The sequence below is a fragment of the Lontra canadensis genome, unplaced genomic scaffold (assembly GCF_010015895.1).
Source record: "Lontra canadensis isolate GAN:19392208 unplaced genomic scaffold, GSC_riverotter_1.0 scaffold9, whole genome shotgun sequence".
In the NCBI taxonomy this organism is placed as follows: Eukaryota; Metazoa; Chordata; class Mammalia; order Carnivora; family Mustelidae; genus Lontra; species Lontra canadensis.
In genome coordinates this window covers 14,304,339-14,327,878 of record NW_022631003.1, presented here as the reverse complement: position 1 = coordinate 14,327,878, position 23,540 = coordinate 14,304,339, and the positions used below count along the sequence as shown (strand labels likewise).

Here is a 23,540-nt window from a genome sequence, read left to right as displayed (position 1 = left end):
TGAGAAGTCGACCCAAAGAAATCATCAGTTGAGAAGCTGGTGAAGAAGTGAAAGGATCCCCAAGGGTGGTGGTGACATTATGGGTCATCTCTTTCTCTTTGGGGATGTATCCTATAAAGGTCTTGGTGTTATCAGCCCTGGCATTGTGTAGAACACGCTCATGTTGGTCCAGTGAGAAAGGGAACCAAGTATCACCCCTCTGAGTGAGCAAATCATACACTAGATTAACGATTTTTAAAAAGATGGAGAGGAAGGCAATAGTTTCCATAACAATCATGCTGCCAATGGAATGAGAAGCCTAAAATGAGAACAACAAGAGTCATAGACACACACAACATGACCATATTGCTTCCTTTGCCACTTCCTTCTTTGATACAAATGGACTGTGTCTCTCAGTGCTAAGTTACAAGGGTAATTACAATAGTAAATAAGACAGAGACTCAGGTGGCCCTGTCAGTCCAGTGGGAGGACAAACTGGTGAGCAGATTCTTACAATGCAATGTTACATGGCATCCTAGGGGACTTTACAGGTGGGAAGGGAAGGCACAGTGGGAGCAACCAAACTGGACTTTGTGAGAAGAGGCAGGGAAGTGACATCTAAACTGAGGCCAACCAGAGAAAAGGGGGGTGGGGAGGAGAGAACTCCAGACTGACGGACCAACATATAAAAAGTAGAGAGGCAACATATACACTCCCTGGGCTGGAAGCAGCTCCAGACAGCCGGAACAAGGACCCCCCTGGGAGGGGTGTGCACATGCGCAGTAGCAACCGAGAAGAGAAACAGGCTAGGTTGGTAAGTAGGATCCAGATCTCCACTAGCCCTGAGAACATATTAGGGACTTTAAGCTTTCTTTTTAGTCTAGTGAGGCGGGGGGAGGGCAATTATAGAACCTGCAGCGCACAAATGACGGAAGTAGATCTGTACTTCCTGAAGATCCTTCTTCTGCAGGGTGGATGACAGGCTGGAGGGGACCACGCAGGGCCCAGGAGGGCAGTTAGGAATTTAATCTAAGTAATCCAAAGACCAACATTTGGAGATTGTTTAGAGTAATTTTAAAGCCCGTTTGGAAGAATAAACGAGTGAGAATAGACGTGACTCCTAAGCTCTCCATCCTCTGTCCTAGCCAAGACATTAAATTCACTGTAGAACTACTGTCATTAAAATAGAGTGATAATAGTGCAGACATGGAGCAGACAGGTGGTTGGAACAAAGACTCAAGAAATATATGGGAGGGGCACCTGGGTGGCTCAGTGGGTTAAGCCTCTGCCTTCAGCTCAGGTCTTGATCCCAGGGTCCTGGAATCGAGCCCCGCATCGGGCTCTCTGCTCAGCAGGGAGCCTGCTTCCCTCTCTCTCTGCCTGCCTCTCTGCCTACTTGTGATCTCTGTCTGTCAAATAAATAAATAAAATCTTTAAAAAAAAAAGAAATATATGGGAATTTAGGTCATGACAAAGTGGCAAGTGGAATTGTTTAAAAAACTAATTGAGCTTTAACTGTACCTAACAACAAAATAAATTCTAGAAGAAGTAAAGATTTAAATGTACTAAACAAAAACAGGTAAAAACCAATGCTAGGCATTCACAAAAGGAGAAGAGCAAAGGATCAATAAACAGGGATACCAATTTTTACCCAGTAGACTGGCAAGAATGTAAAAAGATAATAGTCCTGGATAGTGAAGTTATAGGAGAATAAGGACACTCCCACTCCCTTGGAGAGAATATCAAATTGGTATGTCCTTTTTGGAAGACAGTTTAGTAATATAAATCAAACTCTTAAAAAGTGCATGTTGTTTGATCTAGAAACCCCATGCCTAGAAATTTATCCTAAGGAAATAACCGGACAGCTACTTAAACATGTATGTACAATGGTGGCAATTGCAACAATTTTTTAAATTTATTTTTTAATAATTTTAAAAAATTATGTTATGTTAGTCACCATATGTTTTTGATGTAGTGTTCCAGGATTCATTTTTTGTGTATAACATCCAGTGCTCCATGTAATACGTGCCCTCCTTAATACCCATCACTGGGCTCACCCATCCCCCCATCTCCCCACCCCCCTAAAACCCTCAGTTTGATTCCTGGAGTCCATAGTCTCTCATGGTTCGTCAACATTTTGAATAGATATTAGTGGCAATTAAAATGTCCTGAAACAATGAAGTACTTAGAACCATTTAATATAAAGATACAGAATGATTTTAATGACATGAAAAATATTCACAGCCTATTGATAAGTGAATAAACAAATTATAGAACAGAATGGATAGTACGATTCTATCGTAGGTATTTGCACTGAAAAAAAAAGAGGGAAGTTTATATAGAACTGTCGATAGTTTTCTCCATTGAGATTAGAATTGATTTCTGTTTTCTCCTGTGTTTTCTGAAAATTTATTGCCAGAACTACTTTTATAATCAGAAAAAAAGCCCTCTATTTCCCTTTACAAAGACGTGTCAAGAATATTGTTGATGGCAGAGTTAAGAGGAGGCAGGAAAGAGCATGTGCCTGTGTCATATTCCAAGCCATTAACAAGGGCCTGCTGTCCAGTGTCTCCTTTAGATCCAAGGGAAAAACTGGACATAGGAAGGCTTTCTACAACAAACCTTCAAAAAATGATATTTACCCCAAAGGTAGAGATGTCATGAAAAGAAGGGGCACCTGCACTCCAATGTTCACAGCAGGAATGTCCACAATAGTCAAACTGTGGAAGGAGCCGAGATGCCCTTCAACAGATGAAGGGATAAAGATGATGTGGTCCATATACACAATGGAATATTACTCAGACATCAGAAAGGATGAATACCCAATTTTGCACCCATGTGGATGGAACTAGAGGGAATTATGCTAAGTGACATAAGTCAAGCAGAGAAAGACAATTACCATATGGTTTCGCTCATATGTGGCACATAAGCAATAGCATGCAGGACCATAGGGAAGGGAGGGAAGTCCAAAGGGGGAGAAACCAGAGAGGGAGACGAACCATGAAAGACTCTGGACCCCGGGAAACAAACTGAGGATTTTAGAGAGGAGAGGATATGGGGAGGGGGTAACAAGGTGATGGGTATTGAGGAGGGCACGTGTTGTGATGGGCACTGGTTGTTATACTTAACTAATGAATCACAGAACACATCAAAAACTAATTATGTACTATACAGTGGTTAACTGAACATAATAATAATGAAAAAAGATGAAAATCCTTGTCAGAAAAGCCAACAATCTTACTGACTAAATTATAATATATTTTACAGTTCGATCGCATGGATAATCTAGACAGCTGAAGCACACTTTCACACTCAGTCCCCACTATCATGCTTGCCTATTGATCAAACCATGTCAAATATTTATAATACAACTTGGGTTAAAGAATTAAAGTTTTCAGGTGCCTGGGTAGCTCAGTTAAACGTCTGCCTTCAGCTCAGGTCATTATCTCAGAGACCTGGGATCGAGTCCCACATTAGGCTCCCTGCTCAGCAGGGAGTCTGCTTCTCCCTCTCCCTCTGTGCCACCCCCCCATTCCCTCTCTTGCTCTCTCTCTCTCTCTAACAAATAAATAAAAATACTTAAAAAAAAAAAGAAACGTTGTTTTCTCTAGTGTAGGGAATGCCACAGTTACATGAATTCTCATGCCACTTTATGTTTTTTCACTTATGAAAAAATAAAAAGCTGTTTGATATACTCTAACTTTGCCTATCAAGCCTAGCATGTATTATTACGGTGAATGTTGTTTTCATAATAATTCAAAATCAATAATATTACATGACACCTTACTTTTGTAATGTATGGCTTCCCATGTTTAGTGAAGAAACAGGCATTCTTATTATTAGTATCAATATTATTATTATTCCTACTTATACAGATAAGAGAAGTTACTATCAGAGGAGGTGATATCCCCAAGGTTTTCACGGTCAGTCACAAATGCAGATTCATACCTGGTTTTGCTTTCCTGGTGGTATTTTTTTTTTTCTGCCTTCTACAAATAAGACTTTTTAAATGAGAAATACTGGAGTTGAATAATTTTGTTTTTCTGTAATCTACATAATGCAGAATTTTAAAATTACAGAGCTCATAAATTTCAGTCTCCTGATCTTATTGAGAAAGAAACTGAAGCCCAGGGAGAGGAAATGACTTCTCATATCTCAGCTCATTAGCAGAATGGGAGCCAGACCTCAAGTCACTTATTTCCATTATAGTGTTCATTGGGCTACAGAGAGAAACTGAGGACCCTACTATAGTCATGACGATTTAAGAGCATTTCATGTACATTTAGTTCCCACAATAACCCTATGAGGTGTTACTACTGTTATTCGCATTTTGGAGAATTTAAGTGACTTTGTAACACCTTTAGTCATAGAGCACAAGGCTTTCTAGCTAAGGCCAGAGCTTTTGCACTCTGAAATCAAGGTTTGGGTGTGTTTTCTATAACTAACTCTCAATTTGAAGGGAGCCATTGCTGAAAAGTTTTGGAAACTTAAAATTATATAGCAATCTTATAAAAAGATTCACAAAGTGTAAGATAATTATTTTCCAAGAAAAAAAATCTTTTCGATCATAGATCTTCTCAAAGCATAGGCTTTCTATAGATAATTGAAAACTGAACTCAGAGAATAATGAAAGCTTACCACTGTTTAGTTTAGCAAGAAATTCGAGAGGGCTCTGATCCAAGTTAACCTTTGTATCATTAATATCAGGTGGCTTACAACTTAAATAGAAATCATCAATGTAAGCATCTAGGGCTTCGGAGGCAGAGAAATACGGCTTTTCTTTATACTGGATGGAACCATCAATATTAAAGGAGATGCTGTTGGAGACTAAAGTTGCTGGAAGAGAAGGTTCAGAAGTGCTAAAGTGATGTTTCTTAACTGATTTTGCCATGACTTTCTCAAACTGGGCTGCAATGTCCATTCATCTTTCAAAAAACTCTAAACACAGAAAAAGGTAGACACGATTTCAGTTAAATAGGCCTGGGTGATGATATAGAATCCTTGCTACTCTTTGCATCATGTGTATTTATTTTCTTACAAATGCAATTGCTTTTTATCCCCTTCTATGCTTTATGTATATTGAGCTCTCAAGCAATGTTCACTGATTAACAGTTTTACTGACATGGCCAGAAGTAGAAGTTTCACTTTAGAAACAAATTTGGGAACTAGAATATGAGCTTTGCCAGGTAAAGCATAACATAGAGGTTTTACTTTCCTTTGGTTTTAGTTTTACTGGATTGGATGAGTAATTGTGGAGTCTTGAGATATTTTTATTTGCTACAATAAAACAAGACAAGCCTCCAGAATCATATTGTAGTTTTTATTCCCTATGCCTGTTTTCACTCCATTAATGGGACAGGGGAAGCCATGTAAGAAGACAAGAAAACAGGAATAGAGGACTCTGGCACAAAAATGATGTCAGAGACTGGGAAGCAAGACGAAGTGTGTGCTGAAAGGAGTAGCTTTAGTAGGGACATTAGGTCCTCTGATCTTCTGGTACTCTGGCCTTCATGCAAGAGTTCAGCTGCCATGAGCCTTTGTAGTCCCACCTTCCATCAACCTCTTCCTCTCCATAGCAACTATGAAAAACAGGTGCTATCAGTAATCTCATTTCCAAGATAAGAATATGACGGCACAAGGAAATGAAATAGCTTGTCTGAAGATATAGAGCAAGGAATCAATAGCTAAGGTTGGATTCCAGTGGTTGGATCTGAGCTTGAACTTAACCACTGCACTAGACCACCAGCCCCACTGTCTCAGGTGTGCTGGAACTGTTAGTGTGACCTGTGATCTCTAAACGTCAGTCACAGGTAACATGCCAGAATCGTCTGCCAAGGTTGGGTGCCTGAGTTCCATGGTGTCTCATTTCTCAAACGTTTAAGAGCATTCACTGGTACGTGCAAGGGGAAATGCCATTTATTTGACTACAACATATAAGTAATGCCAAAGAGAGAGTACTCACTTCTCAGTCCTTTGAAATTCAAATGGACATGTTGTATTTTCAGAATGTTACATTACATGACATCATAATGCCCCAAATTTCCATCTGTGGAATATTATTTTGTTTCCTCTAATGTAATGGAGTTATACCGAGGCCTCAGAACCTGAAGAAAACTATAGATCCTCTTTCCACAAAAATGCACAATGACAGACACAAATACAATGGGTTCTAAGATTCTGGAAGCTCATTCACCGTCCTCTTGCAGCTGAACCCTACAGGAAGACTTTCTATCCAAAGGAAGTGATAGACACGGGAAGAAAGGAAGGACAAGAAGGCTAACTAGGAAAAGAACAGCAAGAAGATTCTTACCAGGAACAAAACAAACGAACCTGGCACCATCTACTCTTGGAAATATGATAAGAAAATATCTTCTGTTATTTTAAAGGCTTAGCTCAAAAGGCACTTTTCGTTTGTAAATCATAATCATGGTCATCTTTGTCGTCCTCCTCTAGATCTGTGAGTATGAACTGTTACTAAAACAGACGATGGGGTTTAGAACAAAGGAAGAAGTAGGTTAAATTCAGTTCTATCTTTCACTAGCTCTGTGCCTCTACCCCTCCCTAATATGTGATTTCTTCCTTTTTAAATTCTGCTTAATAATACTTCACTCATAGAGTGGCTGCATTTGATCTTCTGCTACTTTGTACCAGAATGGTCACATCAGGGGTAAAATACTGAAATACTTTCAAAACAGCTGGTAAAAGCTGCTGCCCTTCAGATGTATCCTCCCGCCCCATGCATACCTCCTGTACCAGTGCCTTCTTGCTACCTCAGCCCTGACCCACCTCTCCCAGAAGCCCTCAGACCTTTCCACAATCCAGCAAGATAAGGGGTACTATTTGGCTCTCTGGGACTCTGCGCCAGCTCTGGCTGATGTCCTTTCTGTCTGGCCAGTGTCTGGCCATACGGATTATTAAATGTGTTGAATATCATCCCTGAGAAGATAATGGTATGCAGAAACTGTTAATGTTTTTCCTTTCCTCGTCCTTAGGTACTTTGCCTCACCCTATTCATACGAATCATAGCTTGACCTACATGATAGCTGCGTATGTGTCTTATTCCCTCTCTAAATTCAAACAAAATAAGGAGTGGATGAGTATCCCAGGCTTCCCAGCTCGATACATGTGTGTCGAACTGAATCTCAGTCAAGATGTTCCTTTTGTTATAAAGCATTCCAGCATGATTCCTACAGCCATGACAATGTTCAGGAAGATCGAGTCCTTTGGGTTTATGAGTAGCTGCTGAGAGAAACGAAATGAGCAAATAGGATAACGTTATCAAGTCAAGGATTTAATGAGAGGAGGGTTCAATGCACAGAACAAGAAGCTGATGAGGGAGTTGGTGAGATTATCATCCATGGGGGCAATATTTTTGAGGTTCACTTACAGCAAATCTTTAGCACCAGACTGTCCTATGTGTGTCTCTAGCTCAAAGTCCAGTTTTAACTGGAAATTTAAAGGTGTTTTCTGTATCACCTAATTGCATGAATAACACCTGTAAAGGAAACCTGATAATTACGTATTTCTAAAACAATATAGAGGGAAAAATCAATGTATGAGACATGTTGATAGTCCTGGTGAGTGAACGTTATTTATAAACTTAGGTTTATTTCGTGGCTTCCATTCATTCTCTTGGATTTTCACCTCTTTTTTTTTACTTGTAGGGGATAAGCAAAGAAAGGAATGACTACTCTTCTAATTTAAAAGCAAGATGACCATATGCAATAACTAAGAGAAGAAAAAAAAAATCAATAGTTTCCTAACTAGAAATCAAATAAAATGCAGATTGTCTGGCTATTTCCCCTGGCAATTTCATGTTTGAAGTTGGCCCACCTCTATTCTCTTTGATAGTATTTTTAAAAATGTATTCAATCTATAAAACCTCAGAATATCCATCTACCAGGAGGCAACAGATTCCTGAAGAATATAGAAGATTTTAAGTAGGACTAGAGAATAACATTAGCTCTGTCTTCCTTATTACTTCAGGTCATATCAGACTCAATCAAAGAAGTGGAGTCCCTCGATCCTGGGCAGGTAGAAAGGTTTAGAGATTTGCACAAAGTTCAGTTTCCTTCTCTCATTCAATTCAATTAAGCACAAAATTATTGACTGCCAATGCGCAAGGAGTCATGCTAAGCACTGCATAGGGATACAGTGATGGATTCGACTTTATTTCCCTCACAAGAAGCTTATAGTCTAGTAGGAAGGATAAAAGCAGCACATAAATAAGTGCTATCCAAGAAAGGGCACACTAGTTAGTGCCATCGAGCACCCCCAAGGGTGGCTGGAATACAGAGAAGAGAGAAATTACCTCTGTTTGGTGGAATTGGGGAAAGTTTCATTTTAGAAAGAATATTTAAACTAGGACTTGCAAAAGAGGTAGGACTTAGAAACATGGAAATGGGGGAAAACACAATCCAGGAAGAAGGAAGCACATAATCAAAGGCAGTGAAATAGAGATACAAAGAGAGACACCTGCTTGCATGTCTAGATGGAGGACTAGATCTGATTTTCTTGGGTTGTCAGGTAGTGAGAGAAGAGGATGGAAATACAATCTTCTCTACTGGACAGCCAAAGTGGTGAGCTTCAGGGCCAGGTATGATATCTACCTTACAGAAAAGGAAAACTGAGCCGCAGAGAGCTTTGAGAGTGCTCTCAGGGAACAGATCTAGTGAGTAACAGATCTGAGACTTAGAACGTCAAAGGTCATATTCTTTCCACCGCATCCCCAGGTTCACCGTCTGCCTGTCTTCCCCCAAGAACAGCTGAGTAAAATAAGCACAGACTTTCCTGGCCATGCCTTCCCTCTGTACCTGGTGATGAACTCCAAATCCAAGCGAGAGTATCCCGCCCTACCTGTGCAGCAACCAGAAGTCTGTACCCCAGCTTAGATCATTGGTGGACTAATGTTTTTGAAAGTCTACTTGGGCGCGGGGGTGGAGGGTGCCTGGGTGGCTCAGGTCATGATCTTGGAATCCTGGGATCGAGCCCCACATCAGGCTCTCTGCTCAGTGGGGAGACTGCTTCCCCCTCTATCTCTGCCTGCCTCTCTGCCTATTTGTGATCTCCCTCTCTCTCTCTCTCTGTCAAATAAATAAATAAATCTTAAAAAAAAGAAGAAGAAGAAAAGAAAGTCTACTTGGGTCATCTAGTCAATGGGATATGTTACTAGCCACAGCCCATAGATGCCAGCTATCTCAGGATGCTTGAGGGAGACAAGAGGCATCAGGGCAGAAATACTCCTTAATCTTATGGGTTTTGTCCAAGAAATATAGTAATCAAATAAAACGTGTTTTACTCAAGAGAGATTATCTTCTCTGTTGTCAGTCTGATTCTGATAAAGTTTTGAGCCTTCAGAGATCAAGCTATAGACATGTTATGCTTCAGAATTTGAATTTTAGTAGAATAAAGTCCCTGCAATGCAACTTAAAGTTTCTCGGTTCAGAGGGCCTAATGGAAATACTTCGCACATTACATTAATCGCCAGACACTGTGACAATACTTTGTACCTGTAATACCTTCTTTGAAGGACAGCTTACACATATGGTCACTATTATTAACTATTCAGATTTTAAACCACAGGCTGATTCTTAATTACCGAGAAAGAATTAGAGAGGAAACCAGTGTTTGAAACACATAGGACTTTACAGATCAAAAATGTTCTCTTTGAGGCTTGTTCACTAGTAATTTGGTACATGGTAGACAATGGGCAATAATGTAAACTGGTGCTACCCTTGTGTTTTGCATTCTGGGGTATGTAATATATTATTTTGTTAATTATTTACAACAGGTGGAGGTGCAGAAGGAGAGAGAGAGAATCTCAAGCAGATTCCCAGCTGAGCGTGGAGCCGAATGTGAGGCTCGTGACCATGAGATCGTGAACTGAGCCAAAATCAAGAGTCAGACCCTTAACTGACTGAGCCACCTAGGGTCCCTGGGGTATGTAATATTTTAGGTTAATAGCTTACTGCAGCGTTCTGTCACAGTCTTTTACAAACCCAAATAGCAACCCTTATAGACACATGTAAAGAATAAATACTTATAGTAAATGTAGAAAGGTAATACAGAGCAGAGTGTCAGGTGTCTGGCTCTGGTAGCACACTGATCAGTTTCACATCTAGCAGCATGACTTGGGGCAAACTATCCAACTTCTCTGTCCCTAAACTTCCTCATCTCTAAAATGGTAATAAGAACCAATTCAGGGGCGCCTGGGTGGCTCAGTGGGTTAAGCCTCTGCCTTTGGCTCAGGTCATGATCTCAGGGTCCTGGAATCGAGCCCCGCATCGGGCTCTCTGCTCAGCAGGGAGCCTGCTTCCCCTCTCTCTCTGCCTGCCTCTCTGCCTACTGTGATCTCTGTCTGTCAGATAAATAAAATCTTTAAAAAATTTTTTAAAAATTAAAAAAAAGAAGAACCAATTCACAGCCCTGATGTAAGGGGATGATATGGTTAACATGTAGAAAAATGCCTTAATATACTTGGAAAGTGTTCAGTAAATGGAGGTTGCAGTTGTTATTATGATTGCTTAATATACATTAGTATGTATCACCTACTTGTGATAGGTCCTCTTGCTAGAATATTCATTTCCCATGGGGACACATATATTTTGTGATTTCAGGGAATTCTACCCTGCCCAGTCAAGCCGTGGTGTAGCAACTTTGGAATATTAAGCACCAAAATAAGAAACCTAGAATTCCATTCATCGTATCCATTATCTCCTTAAATTCACATTGTATAGATAAAAGGATTATCCTAAAGCAGGATCGATACTCGATTCATACCACATTCTAGAATCTTCTGTAGAGCCCAGGAAGCCTGAGGCTGGAGGAGAGGCATCAGCAAAATTTAAATTATTTCCTAAATCTTAAGCTTTAAGAGTTACTGTGTTCTGCTCTAGGGACTGCTTTTCTCTCTATGTCATTTAGCGTTTTTTCCCCCAAAACATATTCAGTTTCTCTTTATTTTCAAATCAGAATACGCACAATTACTGTTCTTCTAATGTGGATGTGAGCACTTCAGCAAAAAGAGCTGCCAAAAGGCTTTAAAAGATTTTATTCACTTTAATACGCCATGACTAATTGGGGAAAACAGCAAACAAGCACATTAGGATCATATCTGTAGGCCTGTAAACACTCACCGGCACATGGCGACACGTTCAGTGGATTGTATTGGGTAATGAAGAAAAAATTCCTTTGCTTGGTGGAAATCTCTGTGAATATAATTGCAAGGAGGAGGAAAGGAGTCTTTACTCAGGGTTTCTAAACTAGAGAATATCATCTATCACCTCTGAATACATTGTTTTTATTATGGAAAAGATATTAGAATCAGGAAGGGAGCACATGCACTCCGCATTTTGAGTTTTCTCAGCAAAGGCGGTGGCATCTGGAAATTATTGTGAGAAAAATTAAAACACTGGGAAGTAAAGGGGGTTCTGGGTAGTATGTTTAAGTTTAATGGAAGAGAAGTATTCTACTTTTTGGGAAAAATGAAAAAAAATTTCTTAATACAAAATAAAATGAAGAAAAACAAATTCTTATTCCACTACTCCTATGTGTAGGCCCTACAGTGGAGGCTACGGAGAAAAAGAACTATCAGAGATGTCTGCCTTCTTGGAGATTCTAAAACAGTGGGAGACAGAAGCATGATTTTGAGATTTAGCAACTGGTATGGAGCAATTTGTGTTAAGGTGACGAGTAGAGTCAATAAGTAAAGATTTTGCACAGGCGGTGCTGGGCAAAGTATCCCACTAGCAAGCTGATGCGCCATGTCCTTATCTCTCCACATGCTTTTCCCTCGTTTGACCAAAGCTGATTTGACTAATGAGAAGTCTAGCCTTTCCTCTTAGAATCTGATGAAAGATTTCCAATTCTGGGACTCTTACTTGGGACTTTCTTTAGGGCCTATGTATGCCTCACAAATGGCAGAAAGGCATAGATGAGGATTATAAAACAGGCTACAAGCTTTTCATTTCTAGTTCATTTGATCTATGAAGTAGAAATGCCAGTTGCTTTACCTGAAAGATTCGAGATACAAAGAATATTAAAAAAAAACCAAAACTCCAACACTGAACTGTTTTAATTTGGTTGTTCTAGGGTAAACTTCATTGTGCTCACAATTAATTGTGTCAGAGGAGTTGCGGTTGGTGAATGTGTGATGGCTCTGCCACTCTTGATATGAGCTGGGTCCTTGGTTCCTTGATAGTGATTCTAGATCACAGGTTCTCAGTTTTTACACATAATTTTCACTGAGTTTCCAAATTTACAAGGGAATCAAAAACCCCCATGAATCTCTTTCCCTCAAGTATTAACATGTAATCAATCTAACTACTACTCTATTATAATTTTCCAAATATCTGTTTTGCCAAACACCAAGCTACTAAAACAGGGCACATTATAAACTTTAGGTACCTTTGTAAGGTGAAGAGCTCACATTTTCACACAATTTTTAACAATTTTATACTAGCCTACCTATCTCCTAAAAGTATCACCTAATGTGAATATTCATTTGGGAAACAGAAGAAGCAAACAATCTATCATCTCCAAATTAGCGGTTCCTCCATTTATTAATCTGATGTACTACAAGCTTTATCTCAGTATTAACTTTTCTTCGGTTTCTTACACGCTTTGGCATGTCAGCATTAATGTCACCAAGAGGATATCGAACCCAAGAAATTGTTGACCCACGCTAGACCTAAAGGAAGAAACTATTTGCTATAAGAACATGGCAAATCTACCGTAAACCCCATCCAAGAGAATTGTTTCTTCTGCTCATACCAAACACATAGCAGTGAAAATTTAAAACAAAACTAAGAGAGCATAGCCATACTTCAAAACAAAATAAGCATCTCTGTGGCCCAAACCTCGAAGTGAAATGTACAATATTGGGTGGAAACTGGAATGGCCTATTGGGCTCAGGATTGGATAGACTGTAGTGGCCTGATGAACACATAAAATCTGAGAGAATGGAGATTAAAAGCCCATGGACGCAGGATGTCAGTGGTTACAGGATCATCACATGAGATAGTGAGGTGGGACAGGCATCCCTGCTAGCGGGCAGAGGTTGAAGACACTGTGACCACTACCAGGGCTGTGATCGCTACTTGGTTGCAAAGGAGGGAAGGAGCAGAGCTACCAGGCACAGACCTAAGCTCCAGATTTAAACTCTCTCAGTCACAGGAAAAGAAGCCCTAGCGGTCTTATAAAAACCTGCTTCCCAATGGTTGAACCCGGGAGGACAGAAGACAACTATAACAATTTGGGACAAGAAGAAGTGATCTTGAGGAAAGGGGGAAAAAATTAAAAAATCGAAACAACAACAACCACAACCAAACCAAAACTTCCATCAAAGATGAACCTGCAGACAAAAAGCGTAATACAGTACCAAAGTGAATACAGTCCATGTCAAAAATATAGTAACAACAGATAGATAGGTCAAGTTCTACAGAAGAGGTGGGATTTGAATCATACTTGCAGGAAGAAGTTTTGGAAAGGTAGAAAACGAAGGGGCATTTTGTGAAGAAGAAACATCATATGCAAAATCATGGAAGTTGGATGTGGAAAGCTGCTTACTTTCTAGGAGGCACTGGAAGGTTGATGAGATACCTTGGAAATGCTGGAAAAGGGAGACATGCTTCATAAATTGAGATGGGGCCAAACTATGGTGTGCCCAATTGCCATGGAGAGATACTAAATGTGACTTGTGAACAATGGGAGCAGGCAAAAATGTGATGAGGGAGGTAACAGCATGGCAACAGGAGGAAATAGAGGGGGAATGTGGTGGCGGCCAGACATTTTAGGAGGTGCTGAAAGTAGTTAAGATGTTAAAGGAGGATGTCTGTGCCATAATGATAAAACAAAAATGGAAAAAGATGGTTCGAAGGTAGATTTCGTAAGTAACAGATTGGGTTAGCCACGGGGGAAAAACAAGAGGGAAATTTTAAGTATTTCAGGTCTGGGAGTCTACTGCCACTCAAGCAGTGGTGAAATTTAGAAAAGGCATTCCCTTAGGAATAAATTTTTAAAAATCTAATTTAGTGGTGCTAGTATTTTATATTCTTATTTTTTTTAAATTATCTATTTAAAATACTGTAAGCAGGAAGACAGAGAAAACATGGGATGGCTTAGCAGCCATCATCAAGATTGAACAAATGTTGACAAAATCACACCAGATATTTTTAAAGAAATAAAGTGTTGCAGATACAACTAGAGACCAACATCTCCAACTCATTTCCCTCTTTCATCCCCCAGAGGCAACAACTATCCTCAACTGGGTGTTGTTATCCTTCAGCTATGGAGGTTTTTATATTTTTCCTATAATTGGATATTCTTACAATATATACTATTGTTTTGTGTGCCTTAAAAATTCACATAAAATCATACTGCATATTTTTTGCAATCTTTTTATTTCTTTTTTCCTCACTATTATGCTTTGAACATGTATTAACATTGATACAGGTAGACCTAGCTTACTGATACATCGTATTTGAAGGAAATTAGATACACTGAAGGTCAGGTGGGAGATCAGAGCTATAGGTGCTGATTTTAAGCCTATAAACATACAGAGAATAATTGAAATGTGAATGCAGCTTTGTTTTCCAGGCAAGGATGGGGCATCCACTAGACTCTGAGTTCTTGGAATGCAATGACCCAGCATTACTCATCTTTGAAAGCCCCACAGACCCAGTCATGATGTGAGATTCCATGAAAGTCTGCAAAATGAAGGAATGGACGAATAACAGCATTCCTCCCTCCCCTGCTCTTCTTTTGCTATAAAATATACATTGCACAGTTTGGAAACTGGCAACAAGAGGCAAATTTGAACTATAAGTAAACTTTATTAGCCAACACGGTATTATTTTTTCAATAGAATCAACATTTTAAAATTGTGAGATTTCCCGATAAAAAACCCAGACACCTGGCTTTTATTGCAAAATCTAAATATCTGATAATGGCTGGCTTGTACTTCTGCCTGGCAAGAATCGAGGTGAGTAGCTGCAGCCACTTTTAAACAGGCCATATGTTTCCAGCATGTCACCACCCCTTCCCACGGTGGCTCTGACACCAAGGCCAATTGTCAGTTACAACGGATTATTGCTCGCCCTGTTGTTTTCCTGATGGTGGGAAATATTTCATTGTATCCTAGCCTCTGAAAAGGAGGGGATAAATAGAGATGGACTGATAGGGCCCAGTGCTTCACACCAAACTGGAGAGAACACGGTTCTTTGCAAAAGCGAAGACTATATCCTTAGATGTTTAACGTACAATGGTACACCCTAACAGAGTGTCTAGGTCGGACAGTCTAGGTCGTGGGGAATGGCATTTATTTATTAAATAAATATTAAAAATTTGGATTCTGTGGGCATTTCAGTAAGCAATCCAGCCCTCTCTTCTCAAATACTTTTAGAATACAATACCTTCACATGAACTATAAAGAAAGAAACTTTCTCTTTAGCGTTTTAGTATTTATTTTTGCACAGTTTTCATCCCAATAAAAAATCCTTCCTAATAAGCGGGAAGCCTTCCTAATCTCTGTTTTCTCTATTAGATTGCCCCAATGGGAGCAGTCATAACTCTGGTAGAGCTTCTTATCATCACATATAATAATTCTAAAAATTGAAATGTGTATGGTTTTGATTTAAATAAGAAAATATGGGAGTGGTTCATTTTAACTCTAGCTCTAGCAGATCTGCCTCATCAAATCGCCATCTTTAAACAATGTGAGACAACTCTGTAATAACAACTTCTCAGTCCAGGATGCACCACCAGGAAGGCTCCTGGAGGGAGAAAGATGACAAGCTGTCAGCATACAGTTGATCCCCAAGAAAAGTCACTCTTTGACTATAGGAGGACTCTCAGTAAGGCAGAACACTTCTGTCCTTGGGAGTCACTCTGAGGGCCCAATCCTTACAGCTGGACAGAGTACAGCATCAGAAAAGGTGGTGGGGACAGGGAGGCTCAAGGTTCTAAGTGGGGTGTCCTTGTGGCTGAAAACGATACTTTGTTTGAGCTTTATTCTGATCTCCTGCTCAAATGAATTAAGTCTTTCAGGTGGTCCTTTACCTCAATAGAAGGTTATTTTTATTGAGGAAGAAATGGTGTTTGATTAGGAAGTAATTTTTTCCCTAGCTTAGGAGTGGAGAAGAAGCAGTTCTAAAAGCTGTACCATCCCTTATCCCATGTTTATATGGGTTTAAGTGGGTTTATTTCTAGCTACAAGTTTCTTTTCACTGCATTTTAAAGATTTCCCCCCTACATTTAGCACATATCAAGCTGCCCTGAGAATTAATAAAATCTTTATTATTGGTTAAGAGAAAGACAATACACAAATTGGTTATCATATACAAAATTGGTTATTGGTTAAGAGAAAGACGATACACAAAGCATGATAGCCATAATGTCTTTGAGACAACAGGAGGCACTCTATTTTAGGTGATTTTAAGGTTTACTCTTAAATACTGTTTTTTTAAAAAGCATTTGTTTTGGAGATTCAACTTAAATTTTGGTTCTTACAGAACCAAAAGATATTTTAAATTTTATAAGTAAATAGTTTATCATCCTCTCTCACCTTAATAAGGTGATTCCTTCCTGGGATGGCAAATTTTCAATTTTAAAATGCACTTACTAATGAAATAAATGGTACATAATTATTTGAATAGTAAATAAACAATATTACAATGAAAAATTTTTATTTGACTGGTATGTTGATGCAGAAAAAAATCCCAGAGAGACAAAAGAAATCAATAAGAACAATGGAAACAATGCACATCATTATTGCTACTATCAATTAGTAAATTACTTTGAGAACTTAATGCAGCTGATGCTAACTGTAGATCTGAATGAAGCCTCTCTGAAGCTAGAAATGGTCCTTGTAATATGAGGAAATGCCCAGTAAGTATGGTACTAAATAAACTTGTCGTCTTATATTCTTGTAATCCATACCTCTATGGAGCATTTTGGAGGTGTGACTACATTTGGGTATGATAAGCAATTAACTTAAAAATCCCTCATTTAAAAAGCAACTCCTGGGGCACCTGGGAAGCTCAGTTAAGTGTCTGACTCTTGATCTCAGTTCTGGTCATGATCTCGGTTGTGGGACTGAGCCCTGTGTTGGGCTCCATGTTTAGCAAGGAGTCTGCTTGAGATTCTGTCCCTCTCCCTCTGCCTGCCTCTCAAAAATAAATAAATAAATCTTTAAAAAAATTAAAAGCTAGCTCCTGAACTCTTTGGTTTTCTTACTGTGCTCTAGCTATATTGTCCCCTTAATGAGACATATAAACCAAGCTCATTATAGCCACGGGGCCTTTGCATTTGCTATTCCCTCTATGTAGAACACTTTTCCCTTAGATATCCACATGGCTTTCAGGTCTCGGCTTTCAAATGTCATCTCATCAGCGAGGCCATCCCTGACTATCCTACCACAAATAGTGCCTTTCCCCCACATCCTCCTTTAACTCCCTACACAACAGTATGAGCATGCATTTATTTGCATATTTATTGTCTGACTCCACCATTAGAAGTTAAGCTCCATAAATGTAGGAACAACCCTTGTTTGTTCACTGCTGTGTAAACCCCCATCACCCAGAGCTTCATCATTTAGTAGGTGCTCAGTTAATAATTGTAAATGAATGAAGTTGTCATTGTACATTTCTTTTTAAAAACAACTTTGCTTTATGTCCTTCAAAACAAAACATTTAAAAAGCTACACTTCCACACATATGTAATAATACAGTGTCACACAATCCTTGAGGATTTTCATTTTATTTATTTATTTATTTAAAGAGACTGAAAGAGCATGCGATCAGGTAGGGAGGGGCAAAGGGAGAGAGAGAATCCCAAGCAGGCTCCACACTCAACGCAGAGTACGACCCAGGGCTCAATCTCACGACCGATCACACCAGAGCCAAAAATTGAGTCGGACACTCAACTGACTGAGCCACCCGGGCTTCCTAATGTACTATTTCCATTTTATAGGTTACTAAAAAGGAATGCATGTACCAATCTCTATATAGATTCTGATTTAACATAAACTGTATATACACACTGAATTCAATCTAAGAAAACAATTCTTTCTCCTTTCAAATGGTTGTTTCTGACGGTATATCTAGTCTGTGCTCTAAACTTGGATATTTAAAAGATATATTCCTTGAAGGACCCAGATTTGTACCTACCATATACTCACTAGAGGCTCAACTGTTAACTCTTGGTGAATTGTTGCTATACAATATTCCTGTAAAATCTCTCTAGCAGAAAAGAAAATGAAGTTCTATCTTGCTTTTAGATCAGAAAAATGGTCTTCTATAGCATAAACTCCCCAAATATCTCTCAGGTTAACACACAGGTCCTACACACAAAATAAACAAAGGCTTGTCTTTCTATTAAAAAGTATCCAATTGCTTTATAAAGATAGCCATCAAAATACATCAGTGTTCATGCCTCTCTAAAACGAAACTGTCCGGTCTTTTCTATGAATGTTCTGCGGGTGCCTAACCTGCAGATGATTCAACAGCCTCAGCCCAACTTTTCTCCAGTGAACTGTTGGCCATTTGTGAGGCAAAGCTCTCATTACTGTGTCCTCATTAGAATAGTCCTCATCTATCTTCAAACCTTAATTCTATTACTAAAATGGGCTCAAGCATCCATACACTAAAAAAGATCAATATCATAAAACACCATACCACCCATTTTTTTTTTTTTTAGATTTTATTTATTTTGAAAGAGAGACACACATAGAGCAAACATGGGTGGGGGAGAGGGGCAGAGGGACAAGGAAGCTCCCTGCTGGGTATGAGGCCAGACCCTGAGATCATGACCTGAGCCAAAATCAGACACTTAACCCACTGAGCCACCCAGGTGCCCCTACCACACCACCTGTTATAATGATGTGCTTATCTAGTCAAATGAGTGGCAATATTCTAGTATTAGAATATTTATCAAATTGTTCTTATGTCACAGATAAACATTTAATGGTGTTTGAGGCAAGGAAGAAAAATAATAAAATTCATGAATTATCCTCATTGATATTTTAAATTAAGAACTTATTCCTCAGCTAACAACTTATTAATGAAAATTGCTTATTATTAATCCAGGGTCTACTAGTAAAAATGTTTATATTGTACAACTATAATACTTCAAATCTTTTTATTTCATAGGAACATAACACTACACAGTACTTATATAAAATTTTACAAAGCACTCTCACATATATTTCCCATAAGCTATTTTTAGTTCACTATTTCATACAATTTCACATTCTAACACACTTCTATTTTCTGCAGAGATGTGTGAATAGAGGCTAAGTTGTTAATTATGAATTCAATTTTATGTATTTATATATTTATATTTACTGATTGCCTGATATCTTCCAGGCATTTTGCTAGGTGCTAGAGATACTGAGAGGAGTAAGATATGGGCCATGACCTTTATAGTAGTGGCTGTTTAGACATGGAGAAAGTAAATGTATTTTTGCAGGGCATCCAATAAATTTGCATGTACATGTTTGTGTGTATATATATATGTGTGTGTGTGTGTGTGTATTCATAAATACACATAAATCACATACATATATATTATGTATATACATATATAATTATCATATGTATATCATCTGATCTCCCCACATAAGTCAATAGTTAGTTATACTCTGAACACAAATAAATATTGAAGTTGGAGTAAATGTTATAATTTTTAGGAAAATCAAAGCTTAATATGCAGATATATGGTGACTTTCCCAGAAACAGAAATATGCTCAAGGTTCCAGCTGTGATGAAAGATTCATGGCCTTATAGAAACTGAGTAATATTTTGGGGGGAAAAATGACTTCTTTACAGTAGTCTGAAAGCAGTTACCCTTCAGAGTCAGAAGCAACCTATGTAGCTGATTTGAACTTCCTGTGCTGAGTTTCCGCTGGGCAGAGAGGTTAAAGATCTGTCTCTGGAGATTTGGCTCTTGAGGAGATTTTACTCATCTGGAATTCCCAATGAAAAAGGTCAAGTGCTGAAGCAGTGAAACAACCAAAGTCCCTAGGAGTTGATTTCTCAAAGCAGAGATGACTTCTCTCACAAACCACCACCACAACAAGGAAAGCCCCACTAGCTCTGAGGGCAAGGTCCTGTGGAAGTGAAACCCTAGTTAGCCTCTGGAAAAAAACAGGAGAGGTGGGAAAGAGACCAATGCAAACTGTTTTCAGTTTAACTTCAGGACTGTCTAGAATAAATTCATCATCGTCTTGATCAGAATCCCAGACAATCTTTATTTCAGTATCACACGCTACATAACATATTCTACACTCAGTTTTGCCTAAAATTTCACTGAAGTGATAGAAAAGATGAGATCACATTTTCCCCCCAAACTAATGTTTTTCTGAGTTCTCATTGAGTTTTACCTTAAGCCTTAGCCAAGGACCAACCCAAGACTTTACAATGGCCAGTGCCCTATTTATATAACTACCAACCTATGTTTCTTTCCATCTCTGCCCTTAAGAAAATTTAAATAAAATTTATCCTAAATTTAATCTTCAGCACTCAATATAATTATTCTAAGATTTCACCATATGTATCAGTTGAACAGTGAAATTTCGGGCAGGTAGGATTTAGATAAAGCAAGGATCTCTTCCTTCCCATAAATCACACTGCACCTTTCTTATTCTAGGTTCAGTGGAAGATTTAAGACCTAATATTCTAAGACAGTCGTACTCCTGTGCATGTAGGGTGACGTTAATTGTGTATCATCCTTGGAAGATTTAAGAACACAAACACTCCAAACATGTTCACTGTCCTGTGATTCAAATGAGGAACCACCAGGCAGAGAAAGCAAAATGTCCTTCTGAAGAGGTTTTCCTTTTAACTATGGGTAACTAATATCTACTAATTTTGATGGCCTGTTCTTTTCCATTTCACTGTCTGCTGGAGCCAGGAGTCCTGCTTCCTCCCTCCCCCTCCCTCTCCAGGTTCCTTTCCCATTTCCCCATCTACTCTCCCACCAAACATCTGTACAAGTTCAACAAGTATGGAGGAAATCGTGCGTAAACCCTTTAACTTCCAATCTTTGCAGAGTAACATATTCCTTTGGAGCCGGAAAAGGGTTCTAATAAATTACTGCAAACAACTTCTGGCCGACAAGAGGTTCTTGTGCACTGTAATCCGAGTGATAAGGTCTCCAGGAGGGAGAGCAGATGCACACATTTCTTTAGGTGCTGGGTGATTACTTCGTGATGCTTTTCCCACATTTTATGGCTTACAGGTCTGCCTTTTCCTAGGATTTGATGAGAACAAAACCAAAACAAACAAAAAAACCACAAACTCTTTAAAAATTTCTATCACTTACCGAAATGTTGAAAAAGATCTCAGGAAAACACCCCTTCCTCCAAGAATTGCTAAATTTCTGTCCTAGGCGGCTGTGACTTTTGTGTCAGAACACTTACTGTAATGACTTTCTTTAGCATAAATCCTTTGTGGTGGCTGTCCTTTCAAAGTGGGAAACCACCTTACATTTCATTTAAAGTGCAAATCGATGACTCATTTTCTTCATTAAAAAGAAAAATAAAAGGGAAGCCTGGGTCCCTCAATCTATTGTCCTACATTAAGGAGCCAGTTTTCCACTGTTAATTACTGCTCTACCCTTGCTTTATCACACTAAGACGAGGTAAGACTTTTTGTCATGTTCATTGATCTTTTTTGCCTTTGATTCTATAAACAGGAACTATCTGTAAGTCAAGCTGTACACTCTTGGATTAAAGCCCAGGCTATTAACACTTTTTCAAAGGGTATGCCATAATACTACAGTGAGAATCATTATGGATAAGAATGCTTGTTTGACAGATCAAGTTCTAATTCTAAATGGTGCAGCATCCCCTTTCTTGTTAACCTTCATCAAGATAACGTGATAACGTTTTGTGCTCAACTGGAATTCTGCCCATAGGTTCTAACAAATTGAAAGATGACAGTATGCCATTATTTTATTACCAGGATATATCAATTAATTATTGCTATAAAGAATTTAGCATAATATATACTTACAATAAAGTACTTATATTTGGCAGACATTCTGTAACATACAAATGAAAAACTAAACCTCTCCCCCCCTAAATTTACTTATTCAGCTATCTAGGATGAGGGGAGCTTACTTTGTAGAGAAAATAGGTTGCCAGAGTCCTCAGGAAGTAGTTATATTGGAAACGAGACAGTATAGGGGGGGTCTGCATCTTTCCTTGTCTGGGTTGGCCAGTTTGTAAGCGCTGCCTTTTAAATGTTATGGATTCAAATCACCTTTTTTGATTTGAAAGGTTCAAAATGCAGAAGTTCTGCACTGTGGAGGTGTCAGGGGTGGGGGAGGGAATTTAATCTAGAAGCAGACATCCCTGTAGTTATTTTTGTGTGAAAGTGGGAGGCTTGTGTCTAGGATAGAATATGTCAGACTCCTAAGTTTCTGTAATAGGACATAAACTATGCTTTCTGCACTTCTAAACTCTAAATCACATGACTCTAATTTTATAAACAATACCAGAGAATACGGGCACTTGAAGCAATTCTTAGAAATTTTTAGAAAATTCACCTTTCAATATTTGCCAAGACTATGTTTGAAACAACTAGTTTTGAAAGCTACTGTCTTAGGCTTTACTGACGACTAGGGCTTCTATGTTGGCTGTGTTCCAGTCTGTATTGAGGTAAACTAATGTGTCCCCAAATCTGGTTTCTGCAGTTGAGTATTTAATTGTAAATTGGGAAAATACTGGATTAAACAAAATTAATTAGCTTTATTTCTTACTGGACTTCTAAGAATCTTTAATATGCTAATATAGTTCTACAAAAAGGAGATCACAGTTTGATGCACTTTTCCATTTCTTGAACCCATTTTTGATGGAGTGACTATTAACATCTAGCATAATTAGTTCTCCGAAGAACAAAGGTTGGGAAATGCTCCAGAAATCATTATGTCCAGATTCTACTTCAAGAATTTTCTGAGAAATCACTTCTCTGCACTATGATATCATACCATGACTTTGGGTTTTACAGTGAGTCAGTAAAGGAAAGAAGTTTTTTACTTTTTTTTTTTTTTAAAGATTTCTTTCTTTATTTGAGAGTGAGAGAGCATGAGTGTGAGCATAAGAGCAAGCGGGGGAAGAGGCAGAGGCAGAGAATAGCCAAGCAGACTACCACTGAGTGTGGAGCCTGACGGGGGGCTTGATCTCATGTTAGTAGGATTAGTCTCGCAACGATTGTTCTTGTGCAAATTTTTGAGTCATATAGTATTCATTTTTGCATTCTCTTTCCTAGATTACAGGAAATATACATATATGTATATATAATATATAAAATGTATTAATTAATATATATAACATACATATATGTATATATGTATGTAGTTTTTTCTTTTCTCTTTTTTAAAAGATTTTATTTATTTATTTGACAGAGAGAGATCACAAGTAGGCAGCAGAGAGAGAGGGGGAAGCAGGCTCCCTGCTGAGCAAAGAGCCCAATGCGGGGCTCCATCCCAGGACCCTGAGATCATGACTTGAGCCGAAGGCAGAGTTTTAACCCACTGAGCCTCCCAGGCGCCCCTGAGGTAGT

The 23,540-nt window shown here is 38.8% G+C and overlaps 1 protein-coding gene across 7 annotated transcripts in view; it reads right to left on the bottom strand.

The window, feature by feature from the left end:
• GRIP1 (glutamate receptor interacting protein 1) overlaps positions 1 to 23,540 on the bottom strand; it is a 663,043-nt gene that overhangs the window by 225,198 nt on the left and 414,305 nt on the right. For 3 of the 7 annotated variants that reach the window (XM_032854879.1, XM_032854880.1, XM_032854881.1), the window contains exons 1-2: positions 5,942 to 5,954; positions 4,618 to 4,917 (exon numbers count right to left, since the gene is read on the bottom strand). The exons of the other annotated variants lie outside the window; for them this stretch is intronic. In XM_032854879.1, the coding sequence (XP_032710770.1) occupies positions 4,618 to 4,900 (283 nt within the window). In that variant the 5' untranslated portion in view covers positions 4,901 to 4,917; positions 5,942 to 5,954. Of the gene's footprint in view, positions 1 to 4,617; positions 4,918 to 5,941; positions 5,955 to 23,540 lie in introns of those variants that run through there. 7 annotated transcript variants of the gene reach the window in all.